Source organism: Oncorhynchus gorbuscha, linkage group LG15, assembly GCF_021184085.1.
Source record: "Oncorhynchus gorbuscha isolate QuinsamMale2020 ecotype Even-year linkage group LG15, OgorEven_v1.0, whole genome shotgun sequence".
Classification (NCBI taxonomy): domain Eukaryota; kingdom Metazoa; phylum Chordata; class Actinopteri; order Salmoniformes; family Salmonidae; genus Oncorhynchus; species Oncorhynchus gorbuscha.
The window spans coordinates 4588448-4606939 of record NC_060187.1 but is presented as its reverse complement, the minus strand read 5'-3'; the positions used below and the strand labels follow the sequence as shown (position 1 = coordinate 4606939).

The 18492-nt window shown below is 46.6% G+C and overlaps 1 protein-coding gene across 2 annotated transcripts; it reads left to right on the top strand.

Annotated features, from left to right (window-relative positions):
* The first annotated feature begins 4249 nt into the window (after positions 1 to 4249).
* On the top strand, positions 4250 to 6433 carry LOC123997635 (nuclear pore complex protein NUP62-like). Of its 2 annotated transcripts, none has more exons than XM_046302068.1 (4): positions 4250 to 4352; positions 4448 to 4506; positions 4592 to 6179; positions 6365 to 6433. In XM_046302068.1, exons 1-3 carry the CDS (start codon positions 4330 to 4332, stop codon positions 6157 to 6159), a joined length of 1650 nt encoding a protein of 549 aa, XP_046158024.1. In that variant the 5' UTR covers positions 4250 to 4329; the 3' UTR covers positions 6160 to 6179; positions 6365 to 6433. The 2 variants fall into 2 exon arrangements, with proteins under 2 accessions (XP_046158024.1, XP_046158025.1); XM_046302069.1 differs by having other exon boundaries at positions 4592 to 6201; positions 6267 to 6433.
* The last annotated feature ends 12059 nt before the right edge of the window (positions 6434 to 18492 follow it).

The following is an 18492-nucleotide window of genomic DNA, read 5'->3' as shown; positions in this document are numbered from 1 at the left end:
TGAACTGTAAATCAGTCATGTCTCCCATAAAAATTTCCAATAGAAACTCACACACACACAGCTTGGACGGAGGGACAGAGTGTGGTGTGTAGAGACAGACAGAGCCTGCAATAGTTAACTTTGTTTGAACTATTAAAGAACCGTCAGACCTAGAGTTCTGAAACTTTAGAAACCTGTTCTACAGCTAAGGTCCATAGTGCGTGGTGAGTTATGTGGCTCTAGAAGGTTCCTTGACTGAGAAATAGCCTTATACATTTGAAATGACTCCAATTCATTTGGACCATTACGGAAATGACGACATTTAGAAAAGTCCCAGAGTTGCAAGATTAGGTCCATTGAAACCGGCTTGGCCCATAGAGACAGACCCCAACGTTTCTGTCCGATAGCTCATTCAAGGACCCCGTAGCAAGGCATGGAAAAAAAGTGGATTTTCAGCACCAATTAAGTTCTTGCTCGGGCACCGAATGACCTATCGAGCCGAAACTTGGAATTTGGGGTCGCTGCGTTTTTATTATGGTTTGAACAGAAGGCGCTGTGAATTTTGGGCCTGCTCTGAAATATGTGATAGTTGGCTTCTAAACAAGTTGGAAAAAGTGGGTGTGGTGTCAGTTTGTATCAGTTGGGTGTCAGAATGACATCTAATTGACTGATGGAAGGGGACTTGCTGACTGACTTTTGTCCATTTGCAATATGTTTAAACAGTGAGGTACCATCACCAAAATGACATTCTGAAATCAACACCAACGAGCAATGGAGAGGAACCAGAATCACTGCCCGGCCATCCTGAGTTCATCAAATCAAATCAAATTTTATTTGTCACATACACATGGTTAGCAGATGTTAATGCGAGTGTAGCGAAATGCTTGTGCTTCTAGTTCCGACAATGCAGTGATAACCAACAAGTAATCTAACTAACAATTCCAAAACTACTGTCTTATACACAGTGTAAGGGGATAAGGAACCATAAGGATATATGAATGAGTGATGGTACAGAGCAGCATACAGTAGATGGTATCGAGTACAGTATATACATATGAGATGAGTGTGTAGACAAAGTAAACAAAGTGGCATAGTTAAAGTGGCTAGTGATACATGTGTTACATAAGGATGCCGTCGATGATGTAGAGTACAGTATATACATATGCATATGAGATGAATAATGTAGGGTAAGTAACATTATATAAGGTAGCATTGTTTAAAGTGGCTAGTGATATATTTACATCATTTCCCATCAATTCCCATTATTAAAATGGCTGGAGTTGGGTCAGTGTCAATGACAGTGTGTTGGCAGCAGCCACTCAGTGTTAGTGGTGGCTGTTTAACAGTCTGATGGCCTTGAGATAGAAGCTGTTTTTCAGTCTCTCGGTCCCAGCTTTGATGCACCAGTACTGACCTCGCCTTCTGGATGATAGCGGGGTGAACAGGCAGTGGTTCGGGTGGTTGATGTCCTTGATGATCTTTATGGCCTTCCTGTGACAACGGGTGGTGTAGGTGTCCTGGAGGGCAGGTAGTTTGCCCCCGGTGATGCGTTGTGCAGTCCTCACTACCCTCTGGAGAGCCTTACGGTTGAGGGCGGAGCAGTTGCCGTACCAGGCGGTGATACAGCCCGCCAGGATGCTCTCGATTGTGCATCTGTAGAAGTTTGTGAGTGCTTTTGGTGACAAGCCGAATTTCTTCAGCCTCCTGAGGTTGAATAGGCGCTGCTGCGCCTTCTTCACGACGCTGTCAGTGTGAGTGGACCAATTCAGTTTGTCTGTGATGTGTATGCCGAGGAACTTAAAACTAGCTACCCTCTCCACTACTGTTCCATCGATGTTCCCTCTGCTGTTTCCTGAAGTCCACAATCATCTCCTTAGTTTTGTTGATGTTGAGTGTGAGGTTATTTTACTGACACCACACTCCGAGGGCCCTCACCTCCTCCCTGTAGGCCGTCTCGTCGTTGTTGGTAATCAAGCCTACCACTGTTGTGTCGTCCGCAAACTTGATGATTGAGTTGGAGCGTGCGTGGCCACGCAGTCGTGGGTGAACAGGGAGTACAGGAGAGGGCTCAGAACGCACCCTTGTGGGGCCCCCGTGTTGAGGATCAGCGGGGAGGAGATGTTGTTGCCTACCCTCACCACCTGGGGGCGGCCCGTCAGGAAGTCCAGTACCCAGTTGCACAGGGCGGGGTCGAGACCCAGGGTCTCGAGCTTGATGACGAGCTTGGAGGGTACTATGGTGTTGAATGCCGAGCTGTAGTCGATGAACAGCATTCTCACATAGGTATTCCTCTTGTCCAGGTGGGTTAGGGCAGTGTGCAGTGTGGTTGAGATTGCATCGTCTGTGGACCTATTTGGGCGGTAAGCAAATTGGAGTGGGTCTAGGGTGTCAGGTAGGGTGGAGGTGATATGGTCCTTGACTAGTCTCTCAAAGCACTTCATGATGACGGAAGTGAGTGCTACGGGCGGTAGTCGTTTAGCTCAGTTACCTTAGCTTTCTTGGGAACAGGAACAATGGTGGCCCTCTTGAAGCATGTGGGAACAGCAGACTGGTATAGGGATTGATTGAATATGTCCGTAAACACACCGGCCAGCTGGTCTGCGCATGCTCTGAGGGCGCGGCTGGGGATGCCGTCTGGGCCTGCAGCCTTGCGAGGGTTAACACGTTTAAATGTCTTACTCACCTCGGCTGCAGTGAAGGAGAGACCGCATGTTTCCGTTGCAGGCCGTGTCAGTGGCACTGTATTGTCCTCAAAGCGGGCAAAAAAGTTATTTAGTCTGCCTGGGAGCAAGACATCCTGGTCCGTGACTGGGCTGGATTTCATATTGTAGTCCGTGATTGACTGTAGACCCTGCCACATGCCTCTTGTGTCTGAGCCATTGAATTGAGATTCCACTTTGTCTCTGTACTGACGCTTAGCTTGTTTGATAGCCTTACGGAGGGAATAGCTGCAATGTTTGTATTCAGTCATGTTGCCAGACACCAGTCAATTTTGCATTTCTGCAGTATTTTTAAGCATGACAAATTTGTGATGGTAAATGCACATTGAAACATAGTGCAAATGCACAGCCGTGCACCTGGTGATTGGAACGGGTTACCTGGAGCACATTTTTTAAATGGTTTTAAATGCCATTACGGGGTAGCAAGGGGTCCAAAGTTGGGTAGGGAGCACCCCCACCCGTGCCTCTGGCCACTTAAATAAACTGACTTAATAAAGGTATCACTAGTCACTTTTAATAACGCCACTTTAATCATGTTTACATATCCTACATTACTCATCTCATATGTATATACTGTATTCTACACCATCTACTGCATCTTGCCTATGACGCACGCCATCGCTCATCCATATTTTTATATGTACATATTCTTATTCGTCCCTTTACATTTGTGTGTATTTGTGTGTATAAGGTAGTTGTTTTTGTATAAGGTAGGTGAAATTGTTAGATTACTTACTTAGTTAGATTTTACTGCATAGTCGGAACTAGAAGCACAAGCATTTCGCTACACTCGCATTAACATCTGCTAACAATGTGTATGTAACCAATAACATTTGATTTGAATTTTTGCAAACAATGAACAAAACAAACAAATTATGTCAAGAGAATAAATTGTACAAGTTAAATCACGTAAAAGCCAAGAGAGAAATTACACAACATATTTCACAAGCAGCAACTTTTCAGTAGATATGAAACACTTTTTCCCCAAACATTGTAACCAAAATATATTCCAAAAGCTAAATTTAAATGAAGTACTACAGAACCCATAGAGGAGACAACGCAATAGCTGCCAGCTCGCTAACTTAGGCTGCTTTTACACAGGCAGACCAATTCAGATCCTTTTTTTACTCATTTGTCTTTTGACCAATCACATCAGATCTTTTCAAATCAGCTCTTTTTCAGAGCAGATCTGATTTGTCAAAAGACTAATTAGTGAAAAACAATATCAGAATTGTGCTGCCTGTGTAAACGCTGCCTTACTGCCTTGAGTTGTTGATATATCAGCTGAATGTATATTTATAGCCTGAACAGCCAGTTGTCATCACTGTTTGATTGATTGATCATGTTCATCTGCATGTCATTGTGGTGTCATAACGTTAGCCCTGTTTGTGTGAATTTCAAAAGTCTTTCCTTAACTCTTCGCGTCCTCTGTCCTCACCTTGGTTGTTTTAAAATCTGTCCGCTCCACAAAGACATACAGCTGAGAACGATCAATCAATAAGCCAGTGATTGGATGGCAACTGCATGTTCAGGCAATAAATACACACCACGCTGGTATGTCAACTAAGCATGGCAGTAAGGCACTGAGAGTATTGCTTTGTCTGGGCTGTTGGTGGTTTAAGGCTTTGATATGGCTTTTGGAATTAATTTGGGGTAAGATTCTTTGACCAATGTGTTTCAGGTCAACTGCAAGGTTGCTGGTTGTATTTGGAATGCTGATGTGTAATGGCAACTTCTTTTCTTGACAGGATTGTGTTCCTTTGCTCATTGTTTGCAGAACACTCTAGTTTTACATGGGCTCCACGTGGTAAGGCATGAACACAAAACGTTGTCACTTTTGTCAGACCAACCTTCAAGTTTGGCACTGAATCTATAACTTCCCTTCTGTTTAGATGCCCAGAGAGTAAGAGGCTATGGGTTTTCTGGCTCTTCCAGAATGGAAGTTGAGCAGAGGCAACCAGGTGGCAGCTATCCCCAGGATCAATTCAGACCAGCCTCTCACACTTCTGGTTCGGTCCAGAGTGAAGCTACTTACCGCGGGACTGGATACAACACACTCGGAGGGTTTGCTCCAAGCTCCCTCCAGCCAGCCCCAAGGGGCTCTGGATCTATCCCCAGCAGCTTTACCTCCGCCCAGACAAAGGGTAAGAGGACCCGTGCCAAGAATACTGACATTAGACTCTCTGGTTCTATAGCCAGTGGATCCTCTGTCACCCACAACAAGCATCAAACCAAGGCCAGCAGAACCTATGGTCAAAGTGTCACTGACCCCAGTGCATTAAGGCCAGTTTCAAGTTGGGAGGTAAAGAGAATCCAGGCCAACACTCTTCGTACTGTACAGCCTCACTCCGGCAGCTCTGGACTAGTCCAGAATCCTGATGTTGTGTTTAATGTCCAGAGTAGAACTGCCTCTAACCTGAAACCATCTACTCCTAACTATGGCTCTACCCAGAATGAATTCAAGTTCTCCACCTCCAGACAACCCAACCAAGGCCTTGTCCAGACTCTGAGTAGAGGAGCCCCCAGCCTCTATGGTCAAACTGCTACCCACACCACCTCCCTCACCCACTATGTCCAGGACCTGAAGCAAGGGAGCAGCTTCCCTTCCCTGGCTTTCAAGGGACCAATGGAGATCTCTGCCCGGTCAATTTCCACTCCTGACCGTGAAGTTCCCTCAAGTGGTTCTTCACAAACTTCATTTGGACCAGGTCCTCTGAGTTCTGGTTCTACTGAAGGTGGGAGTGCAACAAAAAGCTACAAGCCTAGCTTCTCCCAAGATGTCATGCAATACCAGAGCAACTCTGCCAGTAGAAGTGTTTCAACTTCCAATCAATATGCCCAAACCTCTGGCCAGAGAATAGATGGAGCCTCTACCTCAAGTCGCGGCATGCCTACTTCTAGCCTGGCCTCTCGCTCCAGTCTTTTTCACCCCAGCTCTACAGCTAGTGGAAACTCCTATGGCGCCTACAAGCCTGGCTCTGACCTTGGTGCAACACCAAGCCAAAGCCTGTTTACCTCTAACCAAGGTGGAAGGGGTTCAACATACAGCCAGAATCTCCTTGCAAAACCTGCCCAAGGGAAGTACGGACAAATGTCTGCTCAGTGGGGGAGCTACAGGCCCAGCTATGCTGCCAGTAGTGGGCCAGTCTCCAGCCTCTTCAGTTCTACCCAGGCTGCCAGTTCAACATTCATCCAGAATGCTCCTGCCACAGCCCAGAAGCCAAGTGTCTCTAAACCTGTCCCCAGTCAACGCTATTTGTTCAATGCAGTGAAGTCCAACACTAGCTCTGCCAGACGTCCCACCCAGAGCCTCTTGTCTAGCAGCTATGGCCCTACCCAGAGCAGGACCAGCAGTGCCAGCTCGATCAACCGTCGCCGCTTTGGCCTGACCATCATGCACAGCATCCCAGAATTGTACGGTGGATCTACAATCCACCGGCTCAAAGACCTTACTCGGTAGATCTGTTACCACCAGTTGAGGTGAGATTTCAGTTTCTCTGTATTTTTTTATGCCATTTAGGCTGTTTAGGTTTACATAGGCAGTTCATTGATCTTTTTGCGACTGGCTTAGTCAAAAGATCAGAATTTGGCTGCCTGTGTAAATGCAGCCTTGGCACCTGTCTCTGCTTTCATGTATGCTTGTTACTAATCTTTTTGTCTTCTAGGTGCTGTGACCTGGAAGTGTTGTCAGGACTTCTCTACTTCAATTGTTTTAAATAAAATGTATTAATACATATTGGTCTTTATCTATTTAATTAAGTGTTTTCAGACCAATGTTTTGAATGCCGCCAAAAGGGATGTCAGTGTTGTGGTAACTAGGTTGCTTGTTCCAGTAGAAGAAATGTTGGCTCTCTGGCATTTGACAGGATCTTTTGCATCACTGGACCTCTACAATCAATGAGCCTGAATCAGTTTTGGGCCTGATGCCCTTAATATTAATGGTGACTCTAATGCACTTGCTTTCTATCTCACTAAACCCTCTGAAAGTTCTCTGAAGTATTTAATTAAAACCTTTTATGGCTGCTGTCCCTGTACAGGGATCAACATCAGGGGAAATTTCAGAGTGACAACTAATAGTACTCGCTAAAACACAAACTTTCATTAAAACACACATGCAGGCTGGGATCACGTGACCCTTGAACGAGATGGCCGCATGAACTAAGAGTTCCGCACAAGTAGTTTCCAATTCCTAATCTTACCTCCACTCCAAGTTCACACTCATTTAGTTTTAGTAAGAAAAAGTCATGGCGGCTACAAAAGGTGACACTACAGGTGACATTTTTACCCGGACTCGAATTAGCGACGGAAAAGCCTCCAAGAAGCTAGCTTCAGAGAACTAGCGCCAGTAGCAAGAGAACCCGCTCCCCACGAGGCACAACGAATGCCTACCCCGCACTCTGTCGAAGACATCCTTTCTGAGTTGAGATCCCAACGTACAGAACTAAACACCAAATTAGATGCCATTAACTCTAAGCTCAGTGCGGTAGGGGCAAGGTGACAATCCTGGAAACCGCTTTGCCTGACATCAACAAGATGTCCAGGCGCCCCGCGTTTATGGTTGAGGCAGAGGGGCGAATCCTATCCATGGAAAACGTATTGACAGATGCCATGGAAACAATAGCATATGCTAAAGAAAATCAAGCATCTGGAAGAGAACAGAGGACCTGGAAAACAGGGGGCGAAGGAATAATTGTGTTCTATTCAATCTGGGCGAAAAGAAGAGGCAAACATGCCACTGATCCGCTACCTGCAAGACAAACTTCCCGAGTGGCTCCACCTGCCCACCGACAGGCCCATAGAACTCGAGAGAGCTCACCGAGCACTGAGGCCCCCACCAGCAGCCAGACAACCACCGCGCCCAATCACCATATGTTTCCTGAGATTCACCGACAAGGAACGAGTCCTACAGGCGGCGAAAAACACCATCACAGTGGGAAACGCCAAACTCGCTTTACACCAGGACCTGTCAGCTGGAATACGCCGAAAGCGCAGAGAATTTGACGAAGTGAAGAAATACTCCATTGACCGAGGCATCTTCAGGGGATTCAAATAACCAAACGAGCTCAGGATTCTTCACCAAGGAGCCGTGCGACACTTCAAAACTCCCGAAGAGGCAAAACGTTTTTTGAAAGATAATCCTGGCCAATGACAAACAGACCAATGACTAAATGCGATTAATGCCATTACTAAAGGAGGTAAGACGACATATAGCCGATATCCAGAGACCCACCCCCTAAATGTCATTATAGCCGTCCAATTTATATTTATTTTCCTTTAACTGAGAGCGATAGGCTGTATAGCCTAACCTAGGCCTACTAATGTTTCAGCCTACTTTTATTTCCCTGTTTTTTTGTTGTTGCTATTATTACCTGGGGTTCCCTATGTCCCTTGGGGAGGTATATGTAGACTGGGCTATTGATTTTATTTTTCTCCCCTCTTTTACTGTGGTCTGGATGAGGGCAACTGTGTCATTTACTCAATGCGAGGTGGAGAGGATGAGGCATTTCTTTGGTGGGGAGAGGGAGACGTTGTGCGTTGCTAACTGTTCCCGGTTTTTGTTTTATTCGGAACACAGAATTGAGACTGAGCGGGGGGTAATAGATCCAACGGGATGTGTCGAGTTGTTTGGGAACTCGGCTGGGGTGTTCAGAGATTATTATTTTATGTACACCATTTATTTTCCTTTTATGTGAACGCAGCTGTAATTACTATCCACTTTTACCCAGCGATGACTTGCACTAAAGTTCGATTACTGCTCGATGACTAGTACCTTAAATCTATTGACATGGAACTGCCATGGTCTAGGGCATGCAATAAAACGAAAAAAGATACTATGTGCTCTAAAAAAGGAAAAATCAGACATTGCGCTATTACAAGAGACACACCTCTGTGATGCTGAACATGCCAAACTTTGGGTGGGACAGGTGTATTTCTCATCTTTCAAATCAAACAGTAGAGGCACAGCCATACTTATCCATAAAAATGTTCCATTCATAATAGACAAAAACATATCTGATCCGGAGGGGAGATTTATTTTGATAACTGGGTCACTATATGGTCAACCAATTACTATATTAAACATATACACCCCTAACACAGATACTCCTGCTTTCATGTCAAAAATTATAACCCTGTTCAATGAGCATTGTGTCTCCTTTGGCGTGGTGGCCGGAGATTTTAATTGTACCCTTAACCCAACCCTAGACAAATCATCTCAAGTCGTTGGTGGTTGAAGATATCCCTCTAGTGGTGTGGGGGCTGTGCTTTGGCAAAGTGGGTGGGTTATATCCTTCCTGTTTGGCCCTGTCCGGGGTGTCCTCGGATGGGGCCACAGTTCTCTAACCCCTCCTGTCTCAGCCTCCAGTATTTATGCTGCAGTAGTTTGTGTCGGGGGGCTAGGGTCAGTTTGTTATATCTGGAGTACTTCCCCTGTCCTAAATTCTTCCTTCTTTCTTTCTCTCTCTCGGAGGACCTGAGCCCTAGGACATACCTGACATGATGTTGCTTTGACTGTGCTGCTGCTCCAGTTTCCTGTTCTGCCTAATTTTCACCATGCTGGTCATTTATGACTCTTGGCCAAATGCCATTGCTCTCTCTAATCTCTTTGAACCTGGAGCCCTAGGACCGTGCCCCAGGACTACCTGACATGATGACTCCTTGCTGTCCTCCGTCCACCTGAGTGAGTTTCAACTGCACCATGCTGGTCATTTATGAACATTTGAACATCTTGGCCATGTTCTGTTATAATCTCCACCCGGCACAGCCAGAAGAGGACTGGCCACCCCACATAGCCTGGTTCCTCTCTAGGTTTCTTCCTAATTGGCCTTTCTGTGGAGTTTTCCTAGCCACCGCTTCTACACCTGCATTGCTTGCTGTTTGGGGTTTTAGGCTGGGTTTCTGTACAGCACTTTGAGATATCAGCTGATGTACGAAGGGCTATATAAATAAGATTTGATTTGATTTGATTTGAAGTCACCACAAATCCTAGATCTGCAAAGATGTTGAACTCTCTTACTAAAGAGATGGGACTGATAGATATCTGGAGAGAGAATAATAGCTCATCTATGGACTATACTACTCTAATGTCCATAACACCTACTCCCGTATAGATTACATTTTTATCCCGAAGAGTTTCATAAATTCAGCCACTTGTACAATCGGACCCATAGCACTTTCAGATCACGCCTTTGTCCACCTCCGCTTTGACCTCTGCAAAAACATCCCGAGGTCAAAGAGCTGGGTATTCAACACCTCCATGCTATCAAATGACGAGTTCCATATTGGTAACTACATGGATAGACAACTACACAAAGACAATAAAGATTATCCTGTTTCTCCGGCCACAATGTTGTCTAAGAGGTCATCTAATTGCATATGCTTCATTAACCCCCCATCTCCAAAAAAGTAAATGAATGTTTTTTGCATTGTCCGACCATCCAGAAAATTACAAACTACTTGTCACATACGCTGACTACAAGTGAGCATTTTGCCATAAAGTTTACTTGCAAGGCCCTTCAATTTTTTTTAAATGTGTTATAGCTTGAGATGCCATTAAGCTGTTGAGGAGCCTTTGGGTCCTAGAACTGGCACTCCGGAACTGCTTACTGTGCGGTAGCAGAAGTTTAACTTGGACTACAACCGATCAGGATGCTATTTATGGTGCAGCTGTGAAACCTTCTGGGGACCCATGCCAATTCTTGTCAGTCTCTTGGGGAAGGGGGGGTTGTCGTACCCTCTTCACAACTGTCTTGGTATGTTTGACTCTTGAGAGTTCATTGACGACGTGGACACAGAAGGTACTTAAATCTCCACCTGCTCCATTACAGGCCCGTTAATGGGGGCTTGTTCGGTCTGCTTTTTCCTGTAGTCCACGATCAGCTCCTTAGTCTTGCTCGCGTTGAGGGAGGTTTTTCTGGTACCACTCTGCCAGTTCTCTGACCTCCCGAAAGGCGGTCACGTCGGTATCAGTCCAACATTCCTGTTACTGAGCTCAGCTCCTTTTTTCAAAATGAGCTGTACATCTTGCCTCGTAGCTTGTTAGCATAGCCAATATACATCTAAGAATATGACTGAGACAGAACCGGAATAGCAGCATTGTCATTGGTGTTTTTGCACGTGTGGGTTCTATAATGGAATTTCACCTTGCAAACCTTGAACCCAGAATGTCACTAACTGCTTGTTTGTGCCTGCTTGACCAATCTGACTCAAACATCACCAGGTATGCTCCATATGGAGACACACAGGACACTTTTTCTCTCTTGCTCTTCCAGTCTGGCAGGTGTCAATCTGATTGATGGGGATCATAACTGTCCCCTACTGGAAGCGTGTGAGCAGGAGGAGCCAGTGTGTGCCATCAGGCCCCCTATCCATGATAAGGATATCTGTCACACTTTCACCCTCACGTCTTATCAGACACATGGCACTGCTAACCAGCCTTGATTCAGATAGTATTAAAAATCATTCCATGTCTTTGGCTGTGCTTGGCTCAGTGGAACTAATAAAATATTCCCAAAAGTACAAACCCATATCCTGCCCATCTGTCATTCCAGAAATGTCTAAAATTGGCGGACAGCGTCGGGCCGTGCAGCAGGGCCAGTTCTTCCAGGAAGTCATCAAACGAAGTCTCTCGGACATTCGGTTTTCATTTAATATAACGTTACAATTTTGGTCATTTTTTTTCGCTGTCCCGGTAAATCCCACAAGAGGGCGAGTGGAATCATATTGCAAATGTACAAAACATCACCAATCACGACGTGGCCTTATCTCCTAAACGGAAAAGACTTAGATGGCATCCAGGCCTCAATGGGATTAAAGGTCAAAAATGAAAATAGAGCAATAATTTCTTCGCTTCACGTCAAAGTAAATGAACCTACGGTGTCAATAAAATAAGAACCAGCCATTTATCCAGCCAGAAATCTTTTTTTTTTTTAGTTACAGATCCTGTTGCAACTTGTTCAGACGAATCTTTTTGAATCGTGTTTCCGAGCTATGCGAGATTTCTGTGATTTTCTGAAATGACACACACTCATTCAACTCATTGACACATCTCCTTCGATAGAGTTGATCAGGCTGTTGATTGTGGAATGTTGTCCCACTCCTCTTCAATGGCTGTGCAAAGTTGCTAGATTTTGGTGTGAACTGAAACACACTGTCTCCTTGGGCTGGCATGGCTACACATGGTCTGTGGTTGTGAGGCTTGGTTGGACGTTCTGCCAAATTCTCAAAAATAACGTTGGAGCTGGTGGATATTCCTGCACTCAGTCAGCATGCCAATTACACGCTTCCTCAAAAGATACACCCCTCCTGTCTCAGCCTCCAGTATTTATGCTGCAGTAGTTTGTGTCGGGGGGCTAGGGTCAGTTTGTTATATCTGGAGTACTTCTCCTGTCCTATTCGGTGCCCTGTGTGAATTTAAGTGTGCTCTCTCTAATTCTCTCTTTTTTTCCCTCTCTCGGAGGACCTGAGCCCTAGGACCATACCTCAGGACTACCTGACATGATGACTCCTTGCTGTCCACCTGGCCGTGCTGCTGCTCCAGTTTCAACTGTTCTGCCTTATTATTATTGGACCATGCTGGTCATTTATGAACATTTGAACATGTTGGCCATGTTCTGTTATAATCTCTACCCGGCACAGCCAGAAGAGGACTGGCCACCCCACATAGCCTGGTTCCTCTCTAGGTTTCTTCCTAGGTTTTGGCCTTTCTATGGAGTTTTTCCTAGCCACCGTGCTTCTACACCTGCATTGCTTGCTGTTTGGGGTTTTAGGCTGGGTTTCTGTACAGCACTTTGAGATAACAGCTGATGTACGAAGGGCTATATAAATAAATGTGTTTTGATTTGATCTGTGGCATTGTGTTGTGTGACAACTACATTTTAGAATGTCCTTTTCTTGTCCCCAGCTCAAGGTGAACCTGTGTAATGAGCATGCTGTTTGATCAGCTTATTGATTATATAGTAGAGAGAAAGCATTTCTTCCTCACAATAATCATACTGGGTGTGTTTCTCAAAATATGGACGAGCCAATAGCTAGCTAACGCTTCACACAGCTCTCTACCTCCGATGGCCCATAGCTCTGCGATATTAACCAGAGATAAAGACTGTACAAGACCATGTCAAATTACTTTTGGACTGTGCTGAAGTCATGTTGCTTTTCTCAAGGACCCTGCTTTATCATCTAGGATGACTGTCTCTGGCTGAGGATAAGGTAGGCTTTAGAAGCAGTCTTGCGGTTTGAGGTAACATGAAGCAGTCTTTGTAGTTCTAGGGTTGCAAAATCCAGCTAAACTTTGCCAAATTCCCTAGGTTTCCCATAAATCCTTGTTGGAGGATTCCGCATTTCCTGCTTATTCCCACCTGATTCCCAAACTCCTCCAACCTGGGTTTCTGGGAAACCTGAGATTTTGGGAAATAGTAGCATTTTGAGGTTAAGTGAAGCAGTCTTTGTAGTTTGAGGTAACATGGGTTCGTTCCCCTTTGACCTCCATCCCTCCATCCCTCCCTGCCTCCTCTCCTCCCTCCATTCCTCCCTGCCTCCTCTCCTCCCTCCATCCCTCCCTGCCTCCTCTCCTCCCTCGATCCCTCCCTGCCTCCTCTCCTCCATCCCTCCCTGCCTCCTCTCCTCCCTCCATCCATCTCTCCCTGCCTCCTCTCCTCCCTCCATCCCTCCCTGCCTCCTCTCCTCCCACCAACCCTGCCTGCCTCCTCTCCTCCCTCGATCCCTCCCTGCCTCCTCTCCTCGATCCCTCCCTGCCTCCTCTCCTCCCTTCCTCCTCTCCTCCCTGCCTCCTCTCCTCCCTCCCTGCCTCCTCTCCTCCCTCCCTGCCTCCTCTCCTCCCTCCATCCCTCCCTGCCTCCTCTCCTCTCTTCTCCTCCCTCCATTCCTCCCTCCATCCCTCCCGCCTCTTCTTCTCCTCCCTCCATTCCTCCCTGCCTCAAATCCTCTCTCCAACCCTCCCTCCTTTTTCCTTCTCCCCAGGCTGTCTCAGAACCAAAAGCCTCCCCCCTGGGCCTTCTACCTTCTTCCCAGCCCCCCCCCCCACACACACACACAGTTAGGGGCTGGAGCGTCTCAGGAGGCCAGAGAACGAGTCCATTTGAACTCTGACCCCTCTGTGTTTATGTTGGAGCACAGCCAACACGCCGTCTCTGTTTCTCAGGCGTAGAGAAGAGGCTGTGTGTGTTTTGGGGGACGGGGTGCATGTGTGTAGGGGGTGGTTCGTGAGTGTGTGTGTGTCTGTGTGTGTGGGGAGGGAGGGGGGTGCGAGATGTGTGTGTGTGGGTTTATGCGAGTGTGTGGGTGTGCTGGTGATAGGTGTGTGTGTGTGTGTGTGTGCAGAATGTGTGTATTGTACATCACCAACACCTCTGGAACAAGCTACGGGGAGAAATCTTTTTTCCACGTTTCATTTGCAAGTGTGACAAGTGCCAAAATCTAACATAAATACACACTTCTATTCCACTGTACTTTATGTAATACATGGGAATTAATGAAACAAAACAAAAACTAAAGGTTGCTGGATCGAAACTCCTACCCTCTCCCCCACTTTCCTCTCCTCCCCCGCTCCATGCCCCCCCCGCTCCATGCCCCCCGCTCCATGCCCCCCCCGCTCCATGCCCCCCCCGCTCCATGCCCCCCCGCTCCATGCCCCCCCCCCCCCTCCATGCCCCCCTCCCCCGCTCCATGCCCCCCCTCCATCCCCCCCCGCTCCATGCCCCCCCCCCCCTCCATGCCCCCCCCGCTCCATGCCCCCCCATGCTCCATGCCCCCCCCGCTCCATGCCCCCCCGCTCCATGCCCCCCCGCTCCATGCCCCCCCCCCCGCTCCATGCCCCCCCTCCCCCGCTCCATGCCCCCCCGCTCCATGCCCCCCCCCCCGCTCCATGCCCCCCCGCTCCATGCCCCCCCCACCCCGCTCCATGCCCCCCACCCCGCTCCATGCCCCCCCCCCCCACGCTCCATGCCCCCCCCCCCGCTCCACCCCCCCCCCGCTCCATGCCCCCCCCCCCCCGCTCCATGCCCCCCCCGCTCCATGCCCCCCCCCGCTCCATGCCCCCCCCCCCGCTCCATGCCCCCCCCCCCGCTCCATGCCCCCCCCGCTCCATGCACTCCTATTCTCTCCTCCCTCCAGATACAAAATTATTTTTTGGGGACTTTTGTAAAACCATTCAGCCATACTGCAGTTCTTGTAGAATCCAGACTGATTCTGAATCTTTCAGCTGTCCTCCACCTCCTCTCCTCTCCCCTCCCCCTGCCCCCACTCCCTTCCACCCACCCACCTCCTCTCCTCATCCTCCTCCTCCCGTCTTCTCTCCACTTCTCCCTCTGGACACAGTATATTTTCTCGGCCCTGTGTAAAACCATTCAGCGATACTGCAGTTCTGGTAGAATCCAGACCGATTCTGAATCTGTCAGCTGTCACGAAAATCGTACAATAGAACTGGGCCTCTCAGAGGAAACACGGTGCTCTAAAACCTCCCGTTCGTCCAGGCCTAATATGTTTGATGAAAGTATTCCATTTAGTCATTTCAAAATGTGACTTTACTCATGTTACCCATGATGCACAACACCTTCAGAAAGTCCCTTTGACCTACACTTTTAGTTGAGTTACAGCCTGAATTAAAAAATGAAATAAATAGATTTTCTCTCACCCATTTAAACACAATTACCTACCCCGTAATAACAAAGAGTTTTTAAACTTTTTTTTTGCAAAATATCTAATTGACATAGGTTTTCCCACTCCTGAGTCAATGCATGTTAGAATCACCTTTGGCAGTGATTACAGCTGTGAGTCTGAGAACTTTGCACACCTGGATTGTACAATATTTACACATCATTCTTTTTAAAAATTCTTCAAGCTCTGTCAAATTGGTTGTTGATCATTGCTAGATAGACATTTTCAAGTCTTGCCATATATTTTCAAGCTGATTTAAAAGTCAAAACTGTATCTAGGCCACTCCAGAACATTCAATGTCTTCTTGGTAAGCAACACCAGTATATATTTGGCCTTGTATTTTAGGTTATTGTCCTGCTGAACGGTGAATTTGTCTCGCAGTTTAAGTTGGAAAGCAGACTGAACCAGGTTTTCCTCCAGGATTTTGCCTGTGCTTAGATCTGTTCCGTTTATTTGTATCCTAAAAAACTCACTAGACGTTGCCGATGACAAGCATACCCATAACATGATGCAGTCACCACCATGCTTGAAAATATAAAGAGTGGTGCTCGGAGATGTGTTGTGGTGGATTTTCCCCAAACATAATGCTTTGTTTTCAGAACATAACGTTAATTTCTTTGCCACATTTTTTGCAGTTTTACTTTATTGCCTTATTGCAAAAAGGATGCATCTTTTGGCATATTTGTATTCTGTACAGGCTTCCTTGTTTTCTTTCCTGCCATTTAGGTTAGTACAGTAGTGTGGAGTAACTACAATGTTGTTGATCCATCCTCAGTTTTCTCCTGTCACAGCCATTAAACTCTGTAAGTGTTTTAAAGTCACCATTGGCCTCATGATGAAATTCCTGAGTGTTTTCCTTCCTCTCCGGCAACTAAGTTAGGAAGGACACCTGTATATTTGTAGTGACTGGGTGTATTGATACATCATTCAAAGTGTAATTAGTAATCATCATGTTCAAAGGGACATTCAATGTATTCTTTTTCTGTTTTGTTTTTTGACACATCTACTAACAAGTGCAAGGTATTGGAAAACCTCCTTGGTCTTTGTGGTTGAATCTGTAATAGAAATTCACTGCTCAACTGGATGTGAATACTTTCTAATGGCACTGTAACTGTCAACCCCATCTCATTACCCATGTTACCATGTAACTGTCAACCCCATCTCATTACCCATGTTACCATGTAACTGTCAACCCCATCTCATTACCCATGTTACCATGTAACTGTCAACCCCATCTCATTACCCATGTTACCATGTAACTGTCAACCCCATCTCATTACCCATGTTACCATGTAACTGTCAACCCAATATCATTACCCATGTTACCATGTAACTGTCAACCCAATATCATTACCCATGTTACCATGTAACTGTCAACCCCATCTCATTACACATGTTACCATGTAACTGTCAACCCCATCTCATTACCCATGTTACCATGTAACTGTCAACCCCATCTCATTACCCATGTTACCATGTAACTGCCAACCCAATCTCATTACCCATGTTACCATGTAACTGTCAACCCCATCTCATTACCCATGTTACCATGTAACTGTCAACCCCATCTCATTACCCATGTTACCATGTAACTGTCAACCCCATCTCATTACCCATGTTACCATGTAACTGTCAACCCCATCTCATTACCCATGTTACCATCATCTGCCCCTAGGGACAAAACTAAACGTGCACCATGGCAACCATGCGAGATATGTACACATCTCCACGCTGGGGGTCCCTTTACACACCACATTCACACACCACACACACACACACACCACACACACACACACACACACACACACACACACACACACACACACACACACACACACACACACACACACACACACACACACACACACACACACACACACACACACACACACACACACACACACACACACACACACACATCCACACACCACACACATACACACACACCCAAAAGCACTTGGCGACAGAGTCTTTAATCCACACAAAAGGCATAATTCTACACACACACTGGACACACACACACACACAGACTCACACCTGCTCACCACATCCACACACGATACAGGATACAGTAGATGGTATAGGGAACAGGTGTGGGAAGACTAAATGATTGATTAGGGAATAGGAACAGTATATAAAAAGACATATGAGATATATACATAGTATGTAAACAAAGTGGCATAGTTAAAGTGGCTAGTGATACCTGTATTACATAAGGATGCAGTCGATGATATAGAGTACAGTATATACGTATGCATATGAGATGAATAATGTAGGGTAAGTAACATTATATAAGGTAGCATTGTTTAAAGTGGCTAGTGATATATTTACATCATTTCCCATCAATTCCCATTATTAAAGTGGCTGGAGTTGAGTCAGTGTCAATGACAGCAGCCACTCAATATTAGTGGTGGCTGTTTAACAGTCTGATGGCCTTGGGATAGAAGCTGTTTTTCAGTCTCTCGGTCCCAGCTTTGATGCACCTGTACTGACCTCGCCTTCTAGATGATAGCGGGGTGAACAGGCAGTGGTTCGGGTGGTTGATGTCCTTGATGATCTTTATGGCCTTCCTGTAACATCGGGTGGTGTAGGTGTCCTCGGAGGGCAGGTAGTTTGCCCCCGGTGGTGCGTTGTGCAGACCTCACTACCCTCTGGAGAGCCTTACGGTTGAGGGCGGAGCAGTTGCCGTACCAGGCGGTGATACAGCCCGCCAGGATGCTCTCGATTGTGCATCTGTAGAAGTTTGTGAGTGCTTTTGGTGACAAGCCGAATTTCTTTAGCCTCCTGAGGTTGAAGAGGCGCTGCTGCGCCTTCTTCACGATGCTGTCTGTGTGAGTGGACCAATTCAGTTTGTCTGTGATGTGTATGCCGAGGAACTTAAAACTTGCTACCCTCTCCACTACTGTTCCATTGATGTGGATAGGGGGGTGTTCCCTCTGCTGTTTCCTGAAGTCCACAATCATCTCCTTAGTTTTGTTGACGTTGAGTGTGAGGTTATTTTCCTGACACCACACTTGCACCACACTTGCTGTCTCTGCCTGGCCGGTTCCCCTCTCTCCACTGGGGATGCTCTGCCTCTATCCCTGTTACAGGGGCTGAGTCACTGGCTTTACTGGTGCTC

Bases quoted from the DNA above. Each gene is read 5' to 3' on its own strand.
- LOC123997635 (XM_046302068.1), top strand. From the start codon at position 4,330: ATGGCTTTTGGAATTAATTTGGG. The intron at 4,353-4,447 runs GTAAGATTCTTT...TTTTCTTGACAG, and splicing joins GCTTTTGGAATTAATTTGGG to GATTGTGTTCCTTTGCTCAT. The intron at 4,507-4,591 runs GTAAGGCATGAA...CCTTCTGTTTAG, and splicing joins TTTTACATGGGCTCCACGTG to ATGCCCAGAGAGTAAGAGGC.